General features: G+C 38.3%; 1 protein-coding gene across 2 annotated transcripts in view; it reads left to right on the forward strand.

Moving 5' to 3' along the window:
- RAP1GDS1 (Rap1 GTPase-GDP dissociation stimulator 1) overlaps positions 1 to 20513 on the forward strand; it is a 37072-nt gene extending 16559 nt beyond the window's left edge. For both annotated transcript variants that reach the window (XM_015817400.1, XM_015817399.1), the window contains exons 3-12: positions 388 to 516; positions 1952 to 2077; positions 5325 to 5468; positions 6030 to 6161; positions 7257 to 7391; positions 10367 to 10492; positions 12288 to 12427; positions 13640 to 13766; positions 15859 to 15987; positions 19864 to 20513. In XM_015817400.1, the coding sequence (XP_015672886.1) occupies positions 388 to 516; positions 1952 to 2077; positions 5325 to 5468; positions 6030 to 6161; positions 7257 to 7391; positions 10367 to 10492; positions 12288 to 12427; positions 13640 to 13766; positions 15859 to 15987; positions 19864 to 19991 (1316 nt within the window). In that variant the 3' untranslated portion in view covers positions 19992 to 20513. The remainder of the gene's footprint in view (positions 1 to 387; positions 517 to 1951; positions 2078 to 5324; positions 5469 to 6029; positions 6162 to 7256; positions 7392 to 10366; positions 10493 to 12287; positions 12428 to 13639; positions 13767 to 15858; positions 15988 to 19863) is intronic.
- The last annotated feature ends 599 nt before the right edge of the window (positions 20514 to 21112 follow it).

The following is a 21112-nucleotide window of genomic DNA, read 5'->3' on the forward strand; positions in this document are numbered from 1 at the left end:
AAATGTATAGTATTTCCCAAATGACCACAATACTTGCACTTTTGTAATAAAAAAAACCAAGGACAACCTCCATAAACTACTTTTTCTAGGATTTGGGGACATTTTTCACTATGTAATTAAAATTATATAAAACTAACATTATTAGATAAAAATGCTGAGAGGTAGTTTCTCTCATGCATAGAACATTTTCTTTCCATGATAGCTCTGAATGCTAAGCAGACATCTGAAGAACAAGGAAGATAAATAATTATATTGTACAATTGCAGTTGCCTCAATGACATGTTGCTGGTACTGGACAATAATTAAGGAGCCAGTTATTGGAGGTTATATTGCAAAGTGAAACTCTAATTTAAATGTGTTTGCCTTTTTTGTTTGTCTTATCTTTAGATACTCTGCAATCTCAGCTCATCAACATGGGAGTTATTCCTACATTAGTGAAGTTATTGGGCATCCATTGCCAAAATTCGGCTTTGACTGAAATGTGCCTTGTTGCCTTTGGAAATCTAGCAGAACTTGGTAAGCTTTGGATGCAACATCAATTGCAACATTTTAAGCATTTTTAATGGGGATGTATGGATGGAAAAAATAGTGCTACTGTTGTCATTTGTGTTTTTCTCTAGCAATCCCATTTAATTTTTTTTACTGCTTTCTTGTTACTGACATTCCTATTCTATTCACTGTTCAATAAAAAATACAAAAAATACAAAAAATATTGTACACTGGATAAAAGAACAATGTCCTAAAGAAAAAGCTTCAGTGCAGATTTGTATGATTGGGAATTTACATGCTTGGACAATGATAATAAGGCACTTGAAGTGCATTGCATGCAAGCGTCAATAGAACAATGTTTGATAGAAAAACTTAAGGAGGAAATTAGAAGTGAAAAGACATTTCAGAGTATTGCAGTGGGCAAGGGGATCAAATTCCTCACTGTTACTTGTTGCATTGACTCACATTCTGTGTGATGAAAGAAATTGCTTATGAAATTTTGATGAAATTAAATTCTGATATCCCTGCATTTATTAAATTGCAGGGCACAGATGTCTCCCTTGCTTTGTAATTATCTCTCCTGTGGTTGCATCATTCTTGACTTCCTCATTCACAGCAAAATGGTAGCCAGTGTGGTGCAGTATTTAAGATACTAGTTTGGGAGTGAGAAGATCCAGATCAAAGGCTACCCTTAAGCATAGGAATGAGTTCCTTGCTCCCAACCCAGCCTTTCTTGACAGGAGAGGTATTATAGGGATAAAAATGAGGGGGTTCCCCATGTAAATTGTAATATTAGTCTAACAAATAAATTCAATCTGTTGCTCAAATCTTTTCCTTTGCTTCAGTCATCTTCTGTCTAAGCTTTAAAAAATTTAGTCCACTAAATATTAACACCATCTATGATGGTGGAAATATTTGCCAACTTAACCTTGGTTGCCTTACCACCCTAAAAGGTGTGAGAGAGGTCAGTAAGCCCAAATATTACCTCTGTGCCTTAGGTTAGCAGACAAAGCAGTTCGAGCAGAATACCTACAGTAGATGTTGCTGTTTTGAAATGGAACAAATTTCACCAGTTTATAGCCATGAAAATACTAAGGCAGCGGACCTGACCTTTAATTTTAGCATTTGGTGATCTAATACACCCGTTAGGTAGTTTTCCTTATTTGTCTGAAGGCAGCCAAAGGCTAATTTGCTATGTCTGTGGGTATAATCACCTTTTACTGAGTGCAGTTTCAAACAGTTGTTAATAATTCAGGTCACTAGGTCTTAAATTTCCTAGTCATTTTTCTTTTCATTTAGTGACAGTTTTAAGAAGAGGAGTGTATTATTCCTGACAGTATAGTCAGTGAACTCCATTAATCACTGCATTGTGTGACCTGTTTAAGAAACTGAAAAGAAAATAATTCTGCCATTTGATTTTTGTTCCTTTATGTGCTTAGCTTCTTACTTTTTAATTGCACAGAATCAAGTAAAGAACAGTTTGCCTACACAAATATTGCAGAAGAACTTGTGAAGCTCTTTAAAAAGCAAATAGAACATGATAAGAAGGAGATGATATTTGAAGTTTTGGCTCCCTTGGCTGAAAATGGTGAGATTTTGAGTACCAGTTTTATTTCTGAGTGATTTATTGATATTTCCTTTATTGATATTTGTGAAGCTGGCTGGTGAGGCATCTCATTGTGGAAGCTTGAACACCCTTTATTTATTTAGCTACATATGAATGTGCATACACACAAATATATATTTTAAATCAGTGATTTAAGGAAAAAGGGATGGATTTGGCATGCAGTGGAAATGATTTTTGGTATAGTTACGTATATGAGACTGAAAGAACTCTTTTAAACTTACATTTGTAAGGCTTGCTTTATCTTAAATTTAAGAAATTGGATGAAATCTGCTGTTATGATAAAACTTAATCTTACCAAGTTGTGTAGGACTGAAATCTTATTTATTCATTAATTCCTTTTATTTATTTTGTTGATCAATGCATTTATTTGCAGAAAAGATTGAAAAGTAAACAGTGCAACTGAGCACTTATAAAAGTTTACTCTCATTAGTTTTATGTACAGATAGTCCTCGACTTACAACAGTTCGCTTGGTGACTGTTCAAAGTTACAACGGCATTGAAAAAAGTGACTTATGGCCATTTTTCACACTTAAGACCTTTGCAGCATCCCCATAGTCACGTGATCAAAATTCAGATGCTTGGCAACTGGTTCATATCTATGACTGTTGCTGTGTCCCAAGATCATGTGATCCCCTTTTGCAACTTTCTGACAAGTAAAGCCAATGGGAAAGCCAGATTCACTTAACAAACAGGTTACTAACTTATCAACTGCAATGATTTACTTAACAGCTGAGGCAAGAAAGGTGGCAAAATGAGGCAAAATTCACTTAACAAATGGCTCATTTAACAACAGAAACGTTGGGCTCAGTTGTGATCATAAGTTGAGGACTACTGTTCTTGTATTTTTATTGAAGAAAAAATCTACACTATGATGTTGTAATTTAATATATTGTGTACCATACATGGTAACTTGGATCTTAAGAATCAGAATGTTGACCACACCTTTGAACAGTTTTCTATAAAACTGTTCAAAAAGAGCCATCTACTGTATTACTGAAAGTGATAATGCACTTTTCCTGTCTGTGGATCTTCAAGTTGAGGGTAAAAAGCCACCTGAAACAGCATTTTCTGTATTATGCAAGGAGTTTCCCAGAGTGCTACCAGATTTCTTCCGGCTCTTTGATTCTATGAAAGAGACTGCAATTTACTGATATGGATCCTGATTGATTGATTCGTTGATTGATTTTTAAAGACTTTTATAGCCATAGTAAGCAACAGCTATAAGCAGTATAGCTTATTGTAAACCCCGAATAGCTCACAAAAAATAAAAACAGCTAACTTCCTCTAAAATCAGAATAGGAACTCAATAAAAACTTGATCCCTTCACCGTATGATGAATGTGGACAGGCTCCAGAGCTCTATATGGCTACCTGCTCCTCATTTGTGCATCCCAGATTCCTCTCTTGCTACAATTGCCAGTAATACAGTGGAAAATAAAAAAGGCTAAAATTGGCTTTATATTTTAAAAATTTAGGACTTTTTTTTAAAAAAAGTTTTAAATTTCTCTCTTGATCCCAGAAAAATAGAAAAGCCTGGCCTCCATGCTTCCAAGACCTCCTGTTTCACAGAGCAGAAGTTGGTGGATTTATTTTGAGGTTGTTCTTTCTTGAACAGCATGACTGATGGAGCTCAGTGAGCCAAATAAAACAGGGGGAAATTATTTGCTTGATATTGATTTCTCAGGTACTTGACATTCAGGACTTGTATCTATAGAAATAGGAAGATGCCCAGAACATCTGTTTCTGTTTGTATTACCATAATTCACCCAAGATGCTTTTGCATTATTAAAAAGTATCTTGGGGGAGGGAGATAGCTTTAAAAAAACAGTAATCTTATTATTTTGAAAATTCTCCTGCAAAGCATTTAACAGAAAAATAAATTCTATAACTATTTGTGAGAATCTTATGCAACTGTTTGTCGCCAAAGTGCCTGTTTGTTGATAATGGAATTTAGGCATTGCCTTAACTGAAGTAGTTTATCTATCTATCTATCTATCTATCTATCTATCTATCTATCTATCTATCTATCTATCTATCTATCNCCACCCACCCACCCACCCACCCACCTATCTATCTATCTATCTATCTATCTGTCAATAGAGACAAATACAATATAAAATGTCAAAGCCACTGTCCTGGACAAAATCCAGAGCATAAAGGAATACATCAATAAGACGACACCCAAAGATTGCTTCTGAGAGAATATCTGAGGCAGCAGCAGATATGGGAGGTAAATGAAGCAGAGGAAGTGCCTTGTCAAGACAACACCCTGCATAGAATGGACCAATGACAGATACCTGAAGTGACAGACATTGGGAAATACTCCGAATGGCTGGAAAGGGCTAGACTAAAAGGCAGCACTGAGGCACTGATCATAGCAGCACAAGAACAGACACTAAATGCCAAATCCATAAAAGCAGGAGTCTACCACACTAGGCAGGACTCAAGGTGCAGGGAGACCCCAGAGATAGTTTATCACATAGTAGGAGGGTGTCAGATGCAAGCAGGAATACTATACTGAATGGCACAGCCAAGTAGCTGGCATTGTTTACAAAAACATCTGTTTACAGTATATGGGCTAGACTCTCCAAAATCCAAATGAGAGATCATAGAAGGTCATAGAGAATAAAAGGGCTAAGATCCTGTGGGACTTCCAGACACAGAAGATAGGCAGGTACCAGCTAATCAATCAGACATTGCGGTAGTAGATGAGGACCAGAATACAAGAGTAGATGTAACATGCCAAATGACAGCAACATCAGGAAGAAGGACTGTGAGAAGCTGGAGAATACTAGGCTCTGAAGGAGGAACTGGAGAGGATGTAGAAAGTAAATGTCAAAATGGTCCCAGTGGTGGTAGGAACACTGAGGGCTGTGATTCCTAAGCTGGGATCAACAGATCCCAGGAACGACATCGGAGATCCCTGTCCAGAAGTGTAGTGCTAGGAACAGTTAAGATATTGTATAAAACTCCTAGGCCTCTGGTAGAGGACCTTAGATTGAAGAAGACACATATACCACCCATAGGGGTGGTGAAAAGAAAAACGTTTTATATATTCATTCATTCTTCATACAGCTGCACTCATTTAGTCGTTAAAGAACTTTTAACAGTATCCAAATAAACTGAATGAATAAATAGTGTCTGCACCAATATTGTAGTAAAACATGTTGTTTCATGAGGATGTTGGGATTTTCTCATTCATCATTTAGATATCATTAAACTGCAGCTGGTTGAAGCAGGTCTTGTAGAGTGTTTACTTGAAATAGTCCAAAAGACAGTAGACAGTGACAAAGAAGATGACGTTACTGAGCTTAAAACTGCTTCTGATCTCATGGTTCTTCTACTTTTGGGAGGTAAGTTTGATGTGGGTCACTCCATCCCATATCAGTTATAGGCCACTTATTACATTACATTTGGGGGGGGACATGTGAGTGCTGAGAAGCCAAAAAATATGAAAACCCTAACATTTCTTCCACCTCCAAAAAAAACACAGGCTCACTTTTTTTCATAAACAAGTATTTTTTAAAACCTTTTTCTTGATATGAGGGCTTACTCTGCTGGTTTTATTTGTGTTAGTGAAAATTATAATTAATACAGTTTTCTACTTAAAAACAATACTGAACTTCTACCAGACACAATAAAAAATAAAAATACAGTGCATTTAAAATATTAAAATATGCAGATGTTTATCAGAAACACAAGAAAATATTTCTAGGTTTGTTAAGACTGTGGCAACTTTTGTGTTGCTAGCTTGGAAAAAGAAGTGGATGCACCTTGTCGTGATTTACTACGCAGTAGAGTAGCTGCAAGATTCCAAAAGCAATGTCTGGTTTATAGATGAGAACTTAGAGATGAACCATGGGCAATGTGGATTTTTTTTCCCTCTTTCTGTCTACATATGCTTTTGCTTCCAGATGAATCAATGCAAAAATTATTTGAAGGAGGAAAAGGCAGTGTGTTCCAGAGAGTGCTTTTATGGATTCCTTCTAATAGCCATCAACTTCAACTCGCAGGAGCATTGGCAGTTGCAAATTTTGCCAGAAATGGTGAGAATATTAGTACTTAAAAGTAAAGTGCAATTGTGTTGCTCTGTGTATTTGTGTATCTAGCTGCATTTAAAAGAGTCATATACCAGCCTGTCTTATGTAAAGATTTGTTTTCCTACCTTAGAACTTACATAGCACATGATGAAATGTGAAGTCTTCTAAATATAAAATGAATGATGAAATGGTACCGTTAACTAAAGGGGCAGGCAGAATGCCAGTTGAAATTTTGCTTTCAGGACATGTTTTATTAAAAGTACTTTAATGTTTTAGATGGGGAACAATCTATTTCCACTCAGTGCTGCATTTAACCTTTGAACGGCATGCTAGGATGCAGTTCAAATGCAGTCAATAAATGTAAAATGACTTCATAATATTAGGATGATTGCTCAGATGGATTTAATAACTGTTCTTTTCTGCCAGCTGTCCCCCAACTATCAAAATGGTGATACCTTTTGGAGAAGAATGTAACTTAGAACTTTCTGTACATCTTTGGTTAAAGGAGAGAAAGAGATATATTTTCACTAAAGAAGAGTTACTTCCAAAAAGCAAGCTATGCAAAGGCTGGGTGGGATTGGCTGTATATTTAAAGAAGTAACATCTGGACAAAAAATCCATTGGAAAAATAAGTGTGAAAGCAGATTTAAAGAGGTGCTAGATAAGTACATAGAATACTATTCCAAAATTGCTTAGTTTTTCAATAGTCTACCTCTCCTTTCAAAGAGTCTTCAATTTTTCTACCTCATTAATAGAAGAAAAAATTTCCATTTTTTTCTTGGAGATATTGAGCTTATTTTATTGGAGGGGGCGGACAACTAGTCCTTCTTGTTACACCTCTTTCCACCCTTCTAATGTTTCCCCAACTGAAAAAGCTCATTGAGCGAAGTTTTTCTAAATGTAAAATCTTTGGGTATAAATATATTTGGATTTAATGGAAGACTTGACAAAAGATTGCAAACCTTTTCTAAGTTTAACTAATAATGTCCAAACTATACTTTTAAATTAAATGCTGTCTTGCCATTGGATAAATCCAGGATACAAAAATAGCCATGGTACTTAAAGAAACATGAATTGATGATGGTCTGCCTTCATCTGCAGATGGAAACTGTATCCATATGGTGGATAATGGTATTGTCCAGAAACTGATGGACCTATTGGACAGGCATGTGGAAGATGGAAATGTGACAGTGCAGCATGCGGCACTGAGTGCTCTCCGAAATCTTGCAATTCCTGGTAAGCAACATTCTTAGTGATTCCAAAGTTAGTAGGCTGATGCTTTGCTCTATAAATATCATGTTTACCATCTGTATCTATTTACTGAAAAGAAAATCCCACCTTGTTTTTGGACCTTATTATTCTTCCTGGCTGAAATCTTATCTTCATTTTTCTAATAAGTTATATAATAATGAAATCAAAGAGCTACAGTGGGAGAATACTACTTACAAGTTACCACCTTTAGGAACCTGGTGGCTACCATGTGTATTACAACAACTCCCAGGAGGCCAAACCAGAAGTGCCAACATAATTGAAAGATAATCCTGAAGGAACCTCACCAGTTCACAAAGATGTATAGTTAGAGATTAAAACATAAAATATAGGGATATATATAAACACAACCCCCAACAAGAGCTAATACAGAAATCTCTAGCAAGAGGACGTCACTGCCCAAATGTCTTCTGGAAGTTCTACAGTACATTTTAGACTTCTTCTGGAAAACAACAAAATGAGAACTAGCATAATTTCCACTTATGCTGGTTCTCATTTTGTTGTTTTCCAGAAGAAGCCTAAAATGTACTGTAGATCTTCCTTTGGAGACCACTTTAAAGGAAAGCAGCACCTCTGACCCTTGACTGTCCTCACCTCCCTAAATGGGAGAATCGTCATCAGCTTCTTCTGTCAAGACTGAATTGACCAGGCCGATTGTAACAGGAAAATGCACTCCTATGGATAATCTGGCACCAAGCTTTGGAGGACTTTATAAGTCAACACCAGCATTTTAAACTGCATCTGGAAATCTATTGGTAACCTGTGCTGGCCCACAGCAGAGGTATAATGTACTCCCATTTGTGGAGTAGTAATTCCCCATCGGAAGACATTAGTGGAACACACAGAGAGATCCTGATGGAGAAACAGTAACTCATCTTGCTAAGATTCTCCTATCCAAACTCTCTCAGCCTCCAGGGACGAGGACAGAACTTCAATGGCATCAACCTATTTTAAATACAGTGGGGAAATGCCAGATAATTATTAAATATTGGCTGTTATTATTGATATATGATATAAACTGATACAATATGATATAAACTACTATGGCTTTGTTTCCTTAGTTTGGTGCATTGCGTGAACTCAGCCAATTGCAGCTTATTCAATAAATGACAGTTAACCAAACTATGGTTTAGTATGATGTAAAAGGTTGGCACAGAATTTAGTATGTTCATTTGATAATTAACCAGATCTAATAAGGAATAAGGATTCTTTCAGGTTTTTTTCACTCTTATACCAAATGCATACCCTAATGTTTTCATTCCTTCTCAGATTCTTCTTATTTAGCTCTGAGGAATTACATAATTTCTAGGATTATTTTTATACTTTCTAGGGAACCTTAAGGCCTGTTAGAATGCCAGGCACATAAGTAAATATTTTGTTCACATTTTGTTTTCGATCTTCATTGCACGTAACACAGTTTTTCAAAACAGCAAGATAACGGAGAAGAACTGTAAATGCAATATTAAAATTCCTTCTGAATCTCTTTTAAAAAGCAAACATAAGCTTCAATTCTAGAAACTCTCCACCAGAACGAGCAGCATCTTGTTAGACTGTATTTTAAATGCCAGTTCGCTTCTCACTTTTAATTACAATGCACTATGAAGCAGTGTCTGTCTCCTGCTTTGCACGTGGGGGTGGAATCCTGTGCAGAAACAGAACAGGTGTGGTTACCATGAGCAGAGGAAGAGAGGCACTGTGAGACAGGGGGAAGAAGCCCAGAATCTTCACAGTTTAATCTGTGATGTAAATTGCAAAATATAGTTCATAATGTAAGTATGACAGGTAGAAAGCTCCAAAGGCTGGATTCTTGACTACAAAGTGGAATTCTTGCACACATTTAACTATTCCAAGAGACAAGTATACAGCCATTTATTATGTATTCTATTTATTTGTTAAATTTATTTGCTGCCTCTCTCACCGTGGGGCTACTTTAGGCAGCTTACAATGAAAAGGGAGAAATGAAAAAGAAGTGTAAACATAACAGTAGTAAAGTAATGAAACAATAGAATAAAAAATGAAAAAGAAAACAATGATAGACCAATATCAGAATAGAAGATGAGTCGGTGGGGAAGCAGGGAAGAGTGAAGGGGGAAGGTAGGGTTTGCTATCAATCTAGTGGCTACCTCCACTGTGGTATTCCCCCATTGGGTCCCATTAAGACAGACCACACGTTAAGTCATTCTTACAGAAATACAGAAGAGCCTAATCTTACATATTAAGATAATATGTGGTCAAGCTATGTTAACACAAGCCACTGCTGCTACTGTATGCAGGAAAGCTCAGCAACTGTGAACATACATTTTACACGTTTATTATTGATGTTAATATAACAAGAATTGCCAGACAGAAAGTAGTCAGAAGTGTAGTTAAAATCAGATGTTAGGGTCCTGTAGTGGAGCTGTGGTAGCGAGCTTGGAAGTTAGTAGATTTGGCTTCAGTTCTCTTTCTGTCCCAGCTCGCAGTCAAAAGTGATTCCTTTATTCTACACTTGCTAGGACTGTCATCCATATAAAGAAGCATATTTTCCAACACACACCCCTAGTTCAAGAACACCAGTCAATGCAAACTGTATTAGTTAACATTCGTGAAAAAATTGATTTACTTTTATTTGGATGGCCTTGAAATGTACATTAACAATTATTTTTCTTAATTTTTTCATCCTTTTTACAATTATATTGAATGCAGGATAACTTTTAATTTAATACAGGTTATATATAAAGACTCTGTGGATATGCATGTGGGTTCCTGTATCTGATATGCTCTTCCACTACCCAATCAAAGTGGCAATCAGTCTGGATCTCAATTTGAACATCTTCACCAACTCTCATCCTCAATTGTTTTAGGAAAGAAGAGAACTCCCTGCAAAATAACTTTCCTGCTGTAGTTTAAGTGCATTGTTTCTGCATTCTTCTGAGATAATATCTTTTTTTATTATTCCACAGTTGTAAATAAGGCAAAAATGCTGTCAGCTGGTGTGGCAGAAGCAGTATTGAAATTTCTCAGATCCGAAATGCCGCCTGTTCAGTTCAAGCTGCTGGGCACATTAAGAATGCTAATAGATGCACAAGGTAAAATAAGCTGTTTTCTTTGTTGAACTTTTGATCAGTTGCTTCATTTTTTTTTCCCAGAAGAAGAAAAGGATTTAAAGAAAATCCTTCAAATAAACTGAATGCATATGCAAAAGGAGGACAGTTAATGAACTGCTTCAAGGCCCCGTGTTGTGTATAGCACAACGTTTAAAAGCTTGACTCATCTGTAGATTTAACAATTGTATGACATGGAATGTCATATATGCATTATATATACATTATGATATACTTCTACAAAACCATCTTTTCGTTTTAAATACCTCAGCAAAACTGTGAACAATTTCTTTAATTACAACAAAGTGATTTGAACTCCCACAAGTAATATATACAGAGTTCTTTAATATTTCTGTCCTTTTGATGGTTTCTTTGATTATGTGTTAACAAGTTAGTGTCAACTCTTAATGATCACATGGATACAGTTTCTCTAGAACAGTCTATCAGGTCTTCCAATAATCCAAAATGGTCCAAAACTCACAAGCAAGACTTGTAAGATGTCAGTGTTTATCTTTTGCTTGAAAAGATTGCCATCTGTATTCTTCTCAGTTTGCACTTTACAATTTAACCCTCTAAGAAAAAAGTGGTTAGGTCAGTGGACTTTAAAATTAGGCCAAGGTTCTACATATAACCTCAGACCAAATTCACCATCCTCAGCTTAAACACTGAGCTCCTTTTACCTCCAAGCATCACCTAACAATCTAGTAAAGCCTTTTTGTATGTGTGTGCCTTTGAAGTCAGTGTTGACTCCTGGTGACTGCCCAGACAAGTCTTTGCAGTTTTTCTAGCAAGATTTCAATGGTGGAAAGTTTGTATCTTTCAGACCTGCAAAATTCCATTAATGTAGCCTTACTGCAAAGTAGATTCAAGTTTCCTCTGTGTTTTACCTGGGAGGGCTCAGCCTTGCATGTCTGAAGGTACACTTTTCTTTTTACCACTTTTAACTGTCTGATCAACTAGACTGGGTCTTTTCAAATGTCTTTCTCTGACCGTTGAGTGACAGTGGGCTCCTCCGTCTCTCTGTCATCGTCCAAAGTCATCCGCACATTTCATTACATCCAGCCAGCCTTGTACCTAGTGTTGGACTAGAACTCACAGTCTCCCAATTTCTAGCTTGATGCCTTAACCACTAGACCACTGGCTCACAGTAAAGCCATTAAAGGACATTTGTCCATAGTATGCAATTCTGTAATCAGCTATGGGAATAGCCTTGAAGAACAGAAAAAAGTGACACAATCAGGACAGTGGTCAGATGAAAGAAATTTGAGTCCAAAGCAGAAATGTAATTTGAGAAAATGTCTCAGAATTCACCTTCTATAGTTACCTTGTAGATAAAGGCAGGGAGGGGGAGGCTCTTTCACTTGCAAGATTATGTTACCGTAAACCTATAATAAAAGTACTATTAGTATTTATAATTTTGGTTTCCTAATCTTGTCCACCTCGAAGGTCTGACATCAATTTTGCAAGTCTGCAATTGTCTCCCCCTCCCTTCCTCCAGTTCCTCAAGTTTATTCTCACAGCCCATTACAAATGCATCCCAAGTTCCTCTAAATCAGTAAAGCAGCCATATGTCTGTAGATAAATACACCGACTCTTCAGGCATCGATTCTCACAGAGGTCAAGTACAAAGTGCCATTTGAGAAAACAGGTGAATACTACTACTTCCAAGTGCTTTCTTATATTTACAAAAAGAAGTCCCATAAGTAGCATCTCAAGGGAGGAAGGAGCTCTTCTTGTTTATTTTCTTTTTAAATTAATGTTGACTTTGTAATACATGCAGCAGAAGCTGCCGAGCAGTTGGGAAAGAATGTCAAGCTGGTTGAAAGACTAGTGGAATGGTGTGAAGCCAAGGATCATGCAGGTGTGATGGGAGAATCCAACAGACTACTGTCTGCTCTTATACGACACAGCAAGTCCAAAGTAAGTGACTTGTGCAAAAACTGCATTGCTTGAGGTTTCCTTACCTAACAGTGTGATGCCTGTTCAGTGAGAGAACTGTGCTCCCTGGTTTCACGACTATATTCTTATGTTGGTCCAGATGAGGGGTGCATAATCTTTTTTTGAGGAAAGAGGTGCAGGGGCAGACATGCAGGGGCAGACTCGGAGATAGTGGAGGACAGGGGCCTGGCGTGCTATAGTCCATGGGGTTCAAAGAGTTGAACACAACTTAGGAACTGAACACTACAACAACAAAAATCTATTGCAATAATTCAGGCAGAATCCACCTGGTCCACAATGTAAATAGTCAATTATGTTGCTCTCTTCAATATTGGTCATTGGCCTCCTTACTTAATTAAAACATTAAATTTTAAGGATATTGTTATGAAGAACTCAAGAAGTTTTCTTAAGCAAGGCAAGCAAGCATTGTAAGCTTGACAGCAAATCATAAATAAATTAGTGTCCTTTCCCTGTACAGGTAGTCCTCAACTTACAACAGTTTGTTTAGTGAGTGTTCAAAGTTATAACAGCACTGAAAAAAGTGACTTATGACTGCTTTTCACATTTACGACCCTTGCAGCATCCCCATGATCACATGATCAAAATTCAGACACTTGACAACTAACTCATGTTTATGATGGCTGAAGCGTCCAGGGGTCATGTGATTATCTTTTGCAACCTTCTGACAGCCAAAGTCAATTGGGGAAACCAGTTTCACTTAACCCTAATTTACCAACTGCAGTGATTCACTTAACAACTGTGACAAGAAAAGTCGTAAAATGGGACAAAACTCACTGAACAAATATTTCACTTAGCAACAGAAATTTTGGGCTCAATTGTGGTCGAGAGTTGAGGACACAGTTGCTTGTTGTGTGGCTACATGTGCATTGAATTTTTCACTTCCTGGAATAGTGAGATGGCACGTGATAATTAATCTGACAATAGGCAAGCTTAAGATCTAGCAGCTCTCTACTAATGGTCAGGGTAGAATAGAATACAGCAAACTGATAAAAGGACCACCTGTAGGCATGGGCATCTTTTCCAGTATTCAGTGTGGCAAAGGCTAAGTAACACTCCCTTTGTTTATTACAGCAGTCTATTACAAAAATAGAATGAAAAATTAACAAATTGGCCTGTTGTATTTACCTGTAAAGCACTGCAATCTTGCTTCATATTCTGTTACTTTTGTTTAAGGATGTAATTAGGACCATTGTTCAGAGTGGTGGCATTAAACACTTAGTTATCATGGCAACTAGTGAACATGTAATAATGCAGAATGAAGCTCTCGTTGCTCTGGCATTAATAGCAGCTCTAGAATTAGGTAAGTATTCCAATGGTTAATGTTTTGTAATTTATCTCATCTTCAATGGTGCATGCTAAGCCATGATATTATGTCACTGAGTATCATGTACACATGTATGCCAATGGGTGGGAAGACGCCCTATACATAGCTTTAAATCCTTCCTAGGATTTATCTTCTACTCTGCTACTCAACTTCAATGCCATTCTTTGAGCCTGCCTTAGTTTCTCTGAATTTTTCTTAAAAACATCTGCTCAGAGCATTACAGAGTAATCAAAGTAGAGTCTGTCTATTGTAAAATACAGTGGAATTATTATATTGACTGATCCAAAATTCAGTTGTCTTTTAGTCAACCATTTCATATAGCTAAAATTATCAGGCATAAAAAAACAGGTCCACAAGTGAAGGTTCAGTTTAACTGATTTATTGCTAAAAGCCTATGCACAGGAATCTTCTCAATGGTCAGCACCTGGTTAGATAAGGGTCAGCTGCAGTCAAGGGGAACTCGACTTTGTGACTACATGAGGACTTTAAACTGATCCCTCTTTTTACTCTTCCTCCTGGCTCTGCCATTCCTTCTCCTATAGCAGTGGTGGCGAACCTATGGCACAGGTGCCAGAGGCGGCACTCAGAGCCTTCTCTGTGGGCACGCACACCATCGCCCCAACACCCCACATGACACCCTCACCAGCAGCCCCCTGGAGGAGAGTCGCCCCAGGTGCAGCCTGCACAGAGCAGTGCAGCCAAGGACATGGCAGCCGGGCAAAGACTCCGCCCTCATGCCCCATTGCGTACAGATGATGCTGTGGAGCGCGGACAAAGGGCGTGGATGCCATGACGCTGCTGGGCTGCCTGGGCGATCTGCTGTGGCGGGCCGTGGAGGGTGGTGGATGGCCCTGTGGGCAGGAGAGGCAGGGGTGGGGCAGGGACGAGGTGGTTTTTGGGCACTCGGTCTCTAAAAGGTTCGCCATCACTGTCCTATAGTTATATTCAGATTGTAATGAATTACAATTCTGAGGTCCTTATGTGTTATTACAAAGCTAGATGTTGCACATTTCTATTCCTGTATATTGCATTTCCTTTTTACAAGCTTAGAATTGTGCATTTATCTTTATTCAATTACATCCTGTTTTTGTCAGCCCAGATCTCCAGCCTATCAAGATCACTTTGAATTTGTTTTCTGTCATCTCACGTTTCAACAGTCACTCTATTGAAGAAATCAGATAAAACCCAATACTTATTTCCACAGAGTTATTTTGTTTACCATTTATAATGAGATTTAAAACTGTGATACAGCAATTAGTTTTTACTATCTTATGTTATACATAGGCAGGTAATGGGAGTTGAAGCCAACAGTATCTTGTTTGTGTGTCAAGATTTGCAAGATGGGCAGAGTGCCATGATGTATGCTGTACCCCTTTGTACACATGTGGCACACTTGCAAAATGTGGGACTTGTATTGACATTGTTTCCTAATATAAGACAACTAATACTATTGCTGTCTCTATCTCTCTATCATCTCTCTGTTTATTTGTCTGTCTATCATCTATCTATAATAAAATCGGTTCCTAAACCCTAACTTTTCAGAAGTTGCACCAATCTTGGATTCCAAGATTTCGAACCAATCTTGGAGTCCATAAAATATTTTGATTGCTTCCATGTGCTAGCTGGAGATCTACAGCTTCAATTTCTCTTTGCCAGTTTGTGGAGGAGAGTTTGTGCCACCTGGCCTATTTCTGTGTATCTTGAGTTGAAAAACATTGTTCTAAAATGTGAGTTATCCTACCCAGTATTGCACCTTCTGCAAATTCAAATTTAGTAAGCATTTCTTTTATCTCTTCTCCAATTCATTTCTAAAAATAAACACAGGCCAGTCCTGTGGTACATATCTTATCCCAGTTTAATAAGGAACAGATAAAGTAATGTTCAGTAGTGTGAGTACATTTTCTTAGCCATCTGTGAAGCCATCTAAGAAGATACGCCATCCAGTCCATACTTAACTAACTTCTTAATGAGAATATCATGTTCCTTCTCAACACACACATACACTAAATTGCAGAAAGCAAGCATCTGCAGTATCTGATTTACAGTTCTCCTCTGTTTGAATTCACAGCCACAGCAGAGAAAGATCTTGAAAGTGCACAGTTAGTGCAGATTCTACACCGGCTCTTATCAGATGAGAGAAGCGCACCAGAAATCAAGTACAATTCCATGGTGCTGATCTGTGCACTTATGGGGTCAGGTGAGTTTTCCCAAGTTTTGTTTCATGTTTGTTTTGTTTCAGTCTTTAAGAGCAAGAATGGGTACATACAACTAACAGCACACATAAATATACACACAGAATATTCATTTTGTCAAACTGGGGATAGTGGCAATTTCTGTGACAGTTTAAATTTTGTTAAAGTTTATTGAATTGAAAGTGCAATAGTGGGGAAATCAACTCTATGGCAATTAAACACCTCATGTAAAGTTCTCTCTCTCTGTATATATATTTCCCAAAATCCTCTCTGGGCAAAAAGAAATCTCTCCAGGCAGAACTTCTCTAAGACTAGAAACCTAACATATTCAGGAGGTGGGGGGAGATTTACCAGCATCACCCTTGTAAGTTTTTTCTATCTGCAGTAAAAAAAAAACCTGTAGCATGAAGTTGAATGGGTCCAATTCTTGACATGGAAGGATACTTTTCTAACGGTCATTGCCACTTATTACAGTGGCAAAAAGGGAAAAGAAATAGTCAAACTTTAAGCTTGTCACGTTTGAACAGAAGATAAAAGCAATATATTATGTGAACAAATCACACTCCAGTTATTAAATATGTGATAAGAATTCATACCATGAAAAAGCATTTGGAATTTTTTTCCAATTACTTCACATTCGTTTAGTTTTGAAATTTGTTGCAAAGGAGACAAGGAAGTTCTAAGTATTTATTAAAAGTTGGTTAAGGAAAGCATGTTAATTTCTTGTCTTCCATTTCACCATTAACTTGCTAGTAGTTTGTAGCCTCAGTGGCTTCCCACATTTTCCCATTAGACATTTCTTACTGGAAAACATAGGCAGTCCCAAAAGCTAGAGATCTGTCACCTCTAATAGTCAAGCTCCAATACAATTGCAAGAGAAATTGAAAGAAATACTCAAGACTTCTGGGAATAAAAGAAGATTTTAGCACAGGATTATTGACAGTCGTCTTTCTAAACTACTTATCTGATATGTCCATAATAGCAAATAACTGAAATCTAGTTGTAGATTGTCCATGTATTAGAGGAGACTGCCATCCTGTGTGTAGTTTCATGTTAACGCTCGGACCCAGTATAATGTGAAGAAACAACATAGGACTGAAACAGCAGCCGCTGACATTTTAAAAGCCCCCTCCACCCCCTCCTATATTGTCATCTTCACTTTCTCCTTCCTAGCGATGAAATTAAAGCCCTTTTTTTTTCCCTAGCCGGACTTTTCTAAGCCTGCAGCTTTCGTGGCTATGCAGTTCAGGAAGGAAAATTTGTCTCCTTACACTCTCCATAAAATGGACAAATATTAGTTGCCTCTTGACCTACCACCTTTTTGTCAAAATAATTAGCAGAGTTCTTTTTCCGTTATCTTTATAATATCACATGTGTATCTATAGAAACATACAGAGAATTTTAGACTGTGGATGTGTCAATTTCAACAGCTGCTGCTGCTACTTTATCTTTCTGGGCTACAGGATTCAGCGGTGATGATGCTATTGCCTCTGCTGTTCCTCTTCCCAACAGGCACCTTAGGTTTGAAAAAGATAATCTAATGGTAAATTTAGCATAAAGTTACACTGCCCAGGGTCACACCATGAGATGGGCAGTCTAAATTTGATAAATAAATAAGATAAAATAAGTAGGAGGAAGTGGAGCATTCAGCCTTTGTAATCAATGCTGCATATAAAAATGAAAGAAAAGGCTCAAATCCTTCATGCAGCAAAGTGAGACTGGTTTGCTGCTAGAACCTGTTTATGCTGTCAAAGGAACACCTGCAGTGAATATTAAACTGTCCTGAGAACAAGAGGCATATCTCGATGTGGCTAAATAGTCTAGGCCAAAAAAAGACTTTCCATTCAACTCTTGGGTAAACCAAAAGGCTTTTGACTCTAAGCTGGTTTCTTCCTTCCATGGTGACACAGGAAAGAATCAGTATATGGAGACTGATGGAAAAAGGTGAATATGAAGATTGGCAGGAAATCAAGAGCCAAAACGAAGGCAGGGGAAGCAAGAATTACAGAAAGCTGTAAAATTGATTCCAGTCCAGTCAAAGTGAAATCACCACCTAAAGTCATGTGGTCTTTCTGGCAATAATTTGGGCAGTCTAGTTTACAGGTCTAGGATTTTCTGATGGCTTTCCATCTAAGGCAGGGGTAGTCAACCTTGGCTCTTTTATGACTCGTGGACTTCAACTCCCAGAATTCCTGAGCCAGCTAAGCTGGCTCAGGAATTCTGGGAATTGAAGTCCACGAGTCATAAAAGAGCCAAGGTTGACTACCCCTGATTCTAAGGTGTATAGCTTTACTTGGCTTTTTCAGATCAGGCAGGGTTGGTTAGGCGCTGCTTTGTGGTTGGCATATAGTTTTCACTTGCATAAGTACATGTAAATTTGCAAGTATACAAGAGCACGCTTATCTTACGTCTTGGATTGATTGCAGTTGTCCTGGTTTTGAGCATTAATCCAGACAGCCCAGTTGCTTCCCCAAAAAGTCCCAGGAAGTTGAGCTACAGTATTCCAACCAGAAAAGATGGATCGTATCTTCCAACTTGCTGCAGAGGACAAACAAAAAGCAAATTCAAATAGCTAAACCTGCTTTCCCCTTTTGCAGATCTTACATGGGGGGGGGGAATCATTTGAAAGAGAAAAAATGCCCATACTCTGTGCCTTTATTTGCATAGGCACCTGAGGTTGGGTCCTTCCAATCAAACCTGACCCTTAGTGATTTCATGGACATATCCATTTACTTTTCTTGGCAATAATAAATGGCTTGCCATTGCCTTCTTCCAGAATTGTTTTGTATATCCCACTTAGCTTTTCTTCAAGATCGTTCAGGATCAACCTACTGCTTTCTTGAGTATTGTGAAAGCAGAGGCAGCCTTCTTTTGGCAATGATGGTCAAAATTTACCAGCTATCAGCACACTTTTTCATTTTAGATATAGACTACAGCATGGATGCCAGAGTCCCCCCCCCCCTTCCCTCCCCATTCCAAGAATATGTTCTTCAGCAAAATAAGCAGTAATATGGGAAGGCAAGTTGACCTGCTTGCAATCTTGAAAGTTTTCAACTAATAAAAAGCTGAATTTCCACATGCTAAATATTCAGTGTAAAGGGCTTGCGCACTGTGCCATTTTATCCTCTGCTGATTGCAGTTCTTTAATCAAGCTTTCAACTTATTCTGTCATCCAATCTGATGCCTTTTCAGTTTCCAAAACACATCATTCGTTATCTTAAAATTAAGCTTGGTCCCAATTTCTGCAAATCCCATGATAGCTATTTTAACTTCAGTAAGTTCCAAACCATTAAGATGCCTGTGGCATCAACTGAGCTTTTATCCTAGTCTGCCATACAAACATAGCCTGCAAATGGAATTGGTCTTTGTGGCTAAATGAAGCCGAGATTAGCATAACAGGAGCTACATTTTCTCAAGACAACAGCTCCAAACACCTGCTCTGTCTGGTACAGGCAAGACTGATTGGGAAAACTGAAGCCCACACATCAAGAAGATAACCAGCTCTGGTTAGACTTTGATTCAGGCCAAAGATAGATTGTAAGAAATGGGTTTTGGTTTTTTGTCTCTTCTGGCAATAGCTCCTAGAACATAAGCTTGTGTACATTCTTAGTAGGCTTCTGGAATGGAAGCGCTTCTTTTTTCTCAGATTGTTCCTTTGTTTATTTCCCTGTCTCTATACAATTTAAGGAATTGGAAAGAGCAATTTGCATTGAGCTGCTTGAAAGATGCCACTTTTTGCTCCCTTCCGTTTTTCCCTACCAGCCAAGTGGTGGTTTGATAATATCTGCATTCATTTCAGCTTCACAGCAAATGCAGACAAAAGAGCAGCTGTTCCCAGAATGGCCCAACGGGGAAGTAACAATCTTACCTCTGTTTAACAGAATCTCTTCACAAGGAAGTGCAAAGCCTGACTTTCCTAGAAGTCGTATCAAAACTCCGCAGCCACGAGAACAAAACGGTCGCCCAGCAGGCTTCCCTCACAGAGCAGAGACTCGCTGTGGAAAGCTGAGGAAGGGGGCGCCAGTTCCACATTAGCATCATGTCACTGACCTCACCTCCTGTCCTGTCCTGCTGCTGTTACTCCAGCCGTGTTTTTTCCACCGTCACTAATGCATGCGTGTAACATCCCCACACCACACTGTTATAGGTACCTCTCTAAATAAGATTTCTAAAACACCCATAGCCAATTGTCATAGGATCCTGTCTTTCTTATCCACACAGCAGACGCATACATGCAATCTGCAGCCTTGTTGTCGTTCTCCTTGTATTCTTGTTGCTTGGGCCACATACTAGAATGTGCATGTTGTAGTCCTGTAATAATGTAAAAGTGGTACAACCGTGATGACACCTCCCCTCAGACTCCCTACTTCCTCAGTAGAGGCAGCAAGACGGTTGAGATGAGGCTTGGGAGCACACCTCTCTTTTTGCTGCTTTAGATATGAAAGAGGGAAGAGGGAAAGAAATCTTGCTGCTCATTCACTGGTCTTGCCTACTAATGTCAATCCTGTGGTACCTAGAGATAAAACCAATAAAATCCAGTGCTCTCACACTTTTCCCTGTGGTTTGTCTTTGTATCCTGGTTTATTTTCAGGGAGCCTTCAAAAACTAGCTGTGTGTTGTGGAAAGCTGTACCAGTAGGGTACATGTGCATCCTAAGTACTGTTGCCTACTTCTCTCTGCCAGTATTTGAACAAATACACAAAATACACTGCTCTCCTTCAAAAACCTCCATTGTCTTGTGCCACACCGTGCCTGTTTTGCTCTTGTTCTACATAAATGCAGAGCACTGGGGATTGTTTCCAAGCTTTTGAAATGAGGCTGAAGTCTGCCAGTAGCTTTAATTCACTTTGGACTAATCTAAGCAACAGCTACTTGGTTTGAGTGCTGCAGCAACCTCAGGTTGGGATTAAAGTATCTTTAAAAAAAGCTATAAGTAAACCTCAAATGATTTTATAATCATCCTGACCCTTAGAAAGTCAGCTACAAGAGGGAGCCGGATGTCATGTGTCTGATTAACAAAACACTTAAAGGGACTTTCAGGCATATTTCTATCCTAAAAGCATTTATTAAGGTTACAGAGAAGATGTGATTTACTTCTGGTTTCTTTTTTCCGGGCTTTCCTTATTCTCC

This window comes from Protobothrops mucrosquamatus, unplaced genomic scaffold (genome assembly GCF_001527695.2).
Source record: "Protobothrops mucrosquamatus isolate PMUCROS unplaced genomic scaffold, P.Mucros_1.0 scaffold585, whole genome shotgun sequence".
Lineage (NCBI taxonomy): Eukaryota > Metazoa > Chordata > Lepidosauria > Squamata > Viperidae > Protobothrops > Protobothrops mucrosquamatus.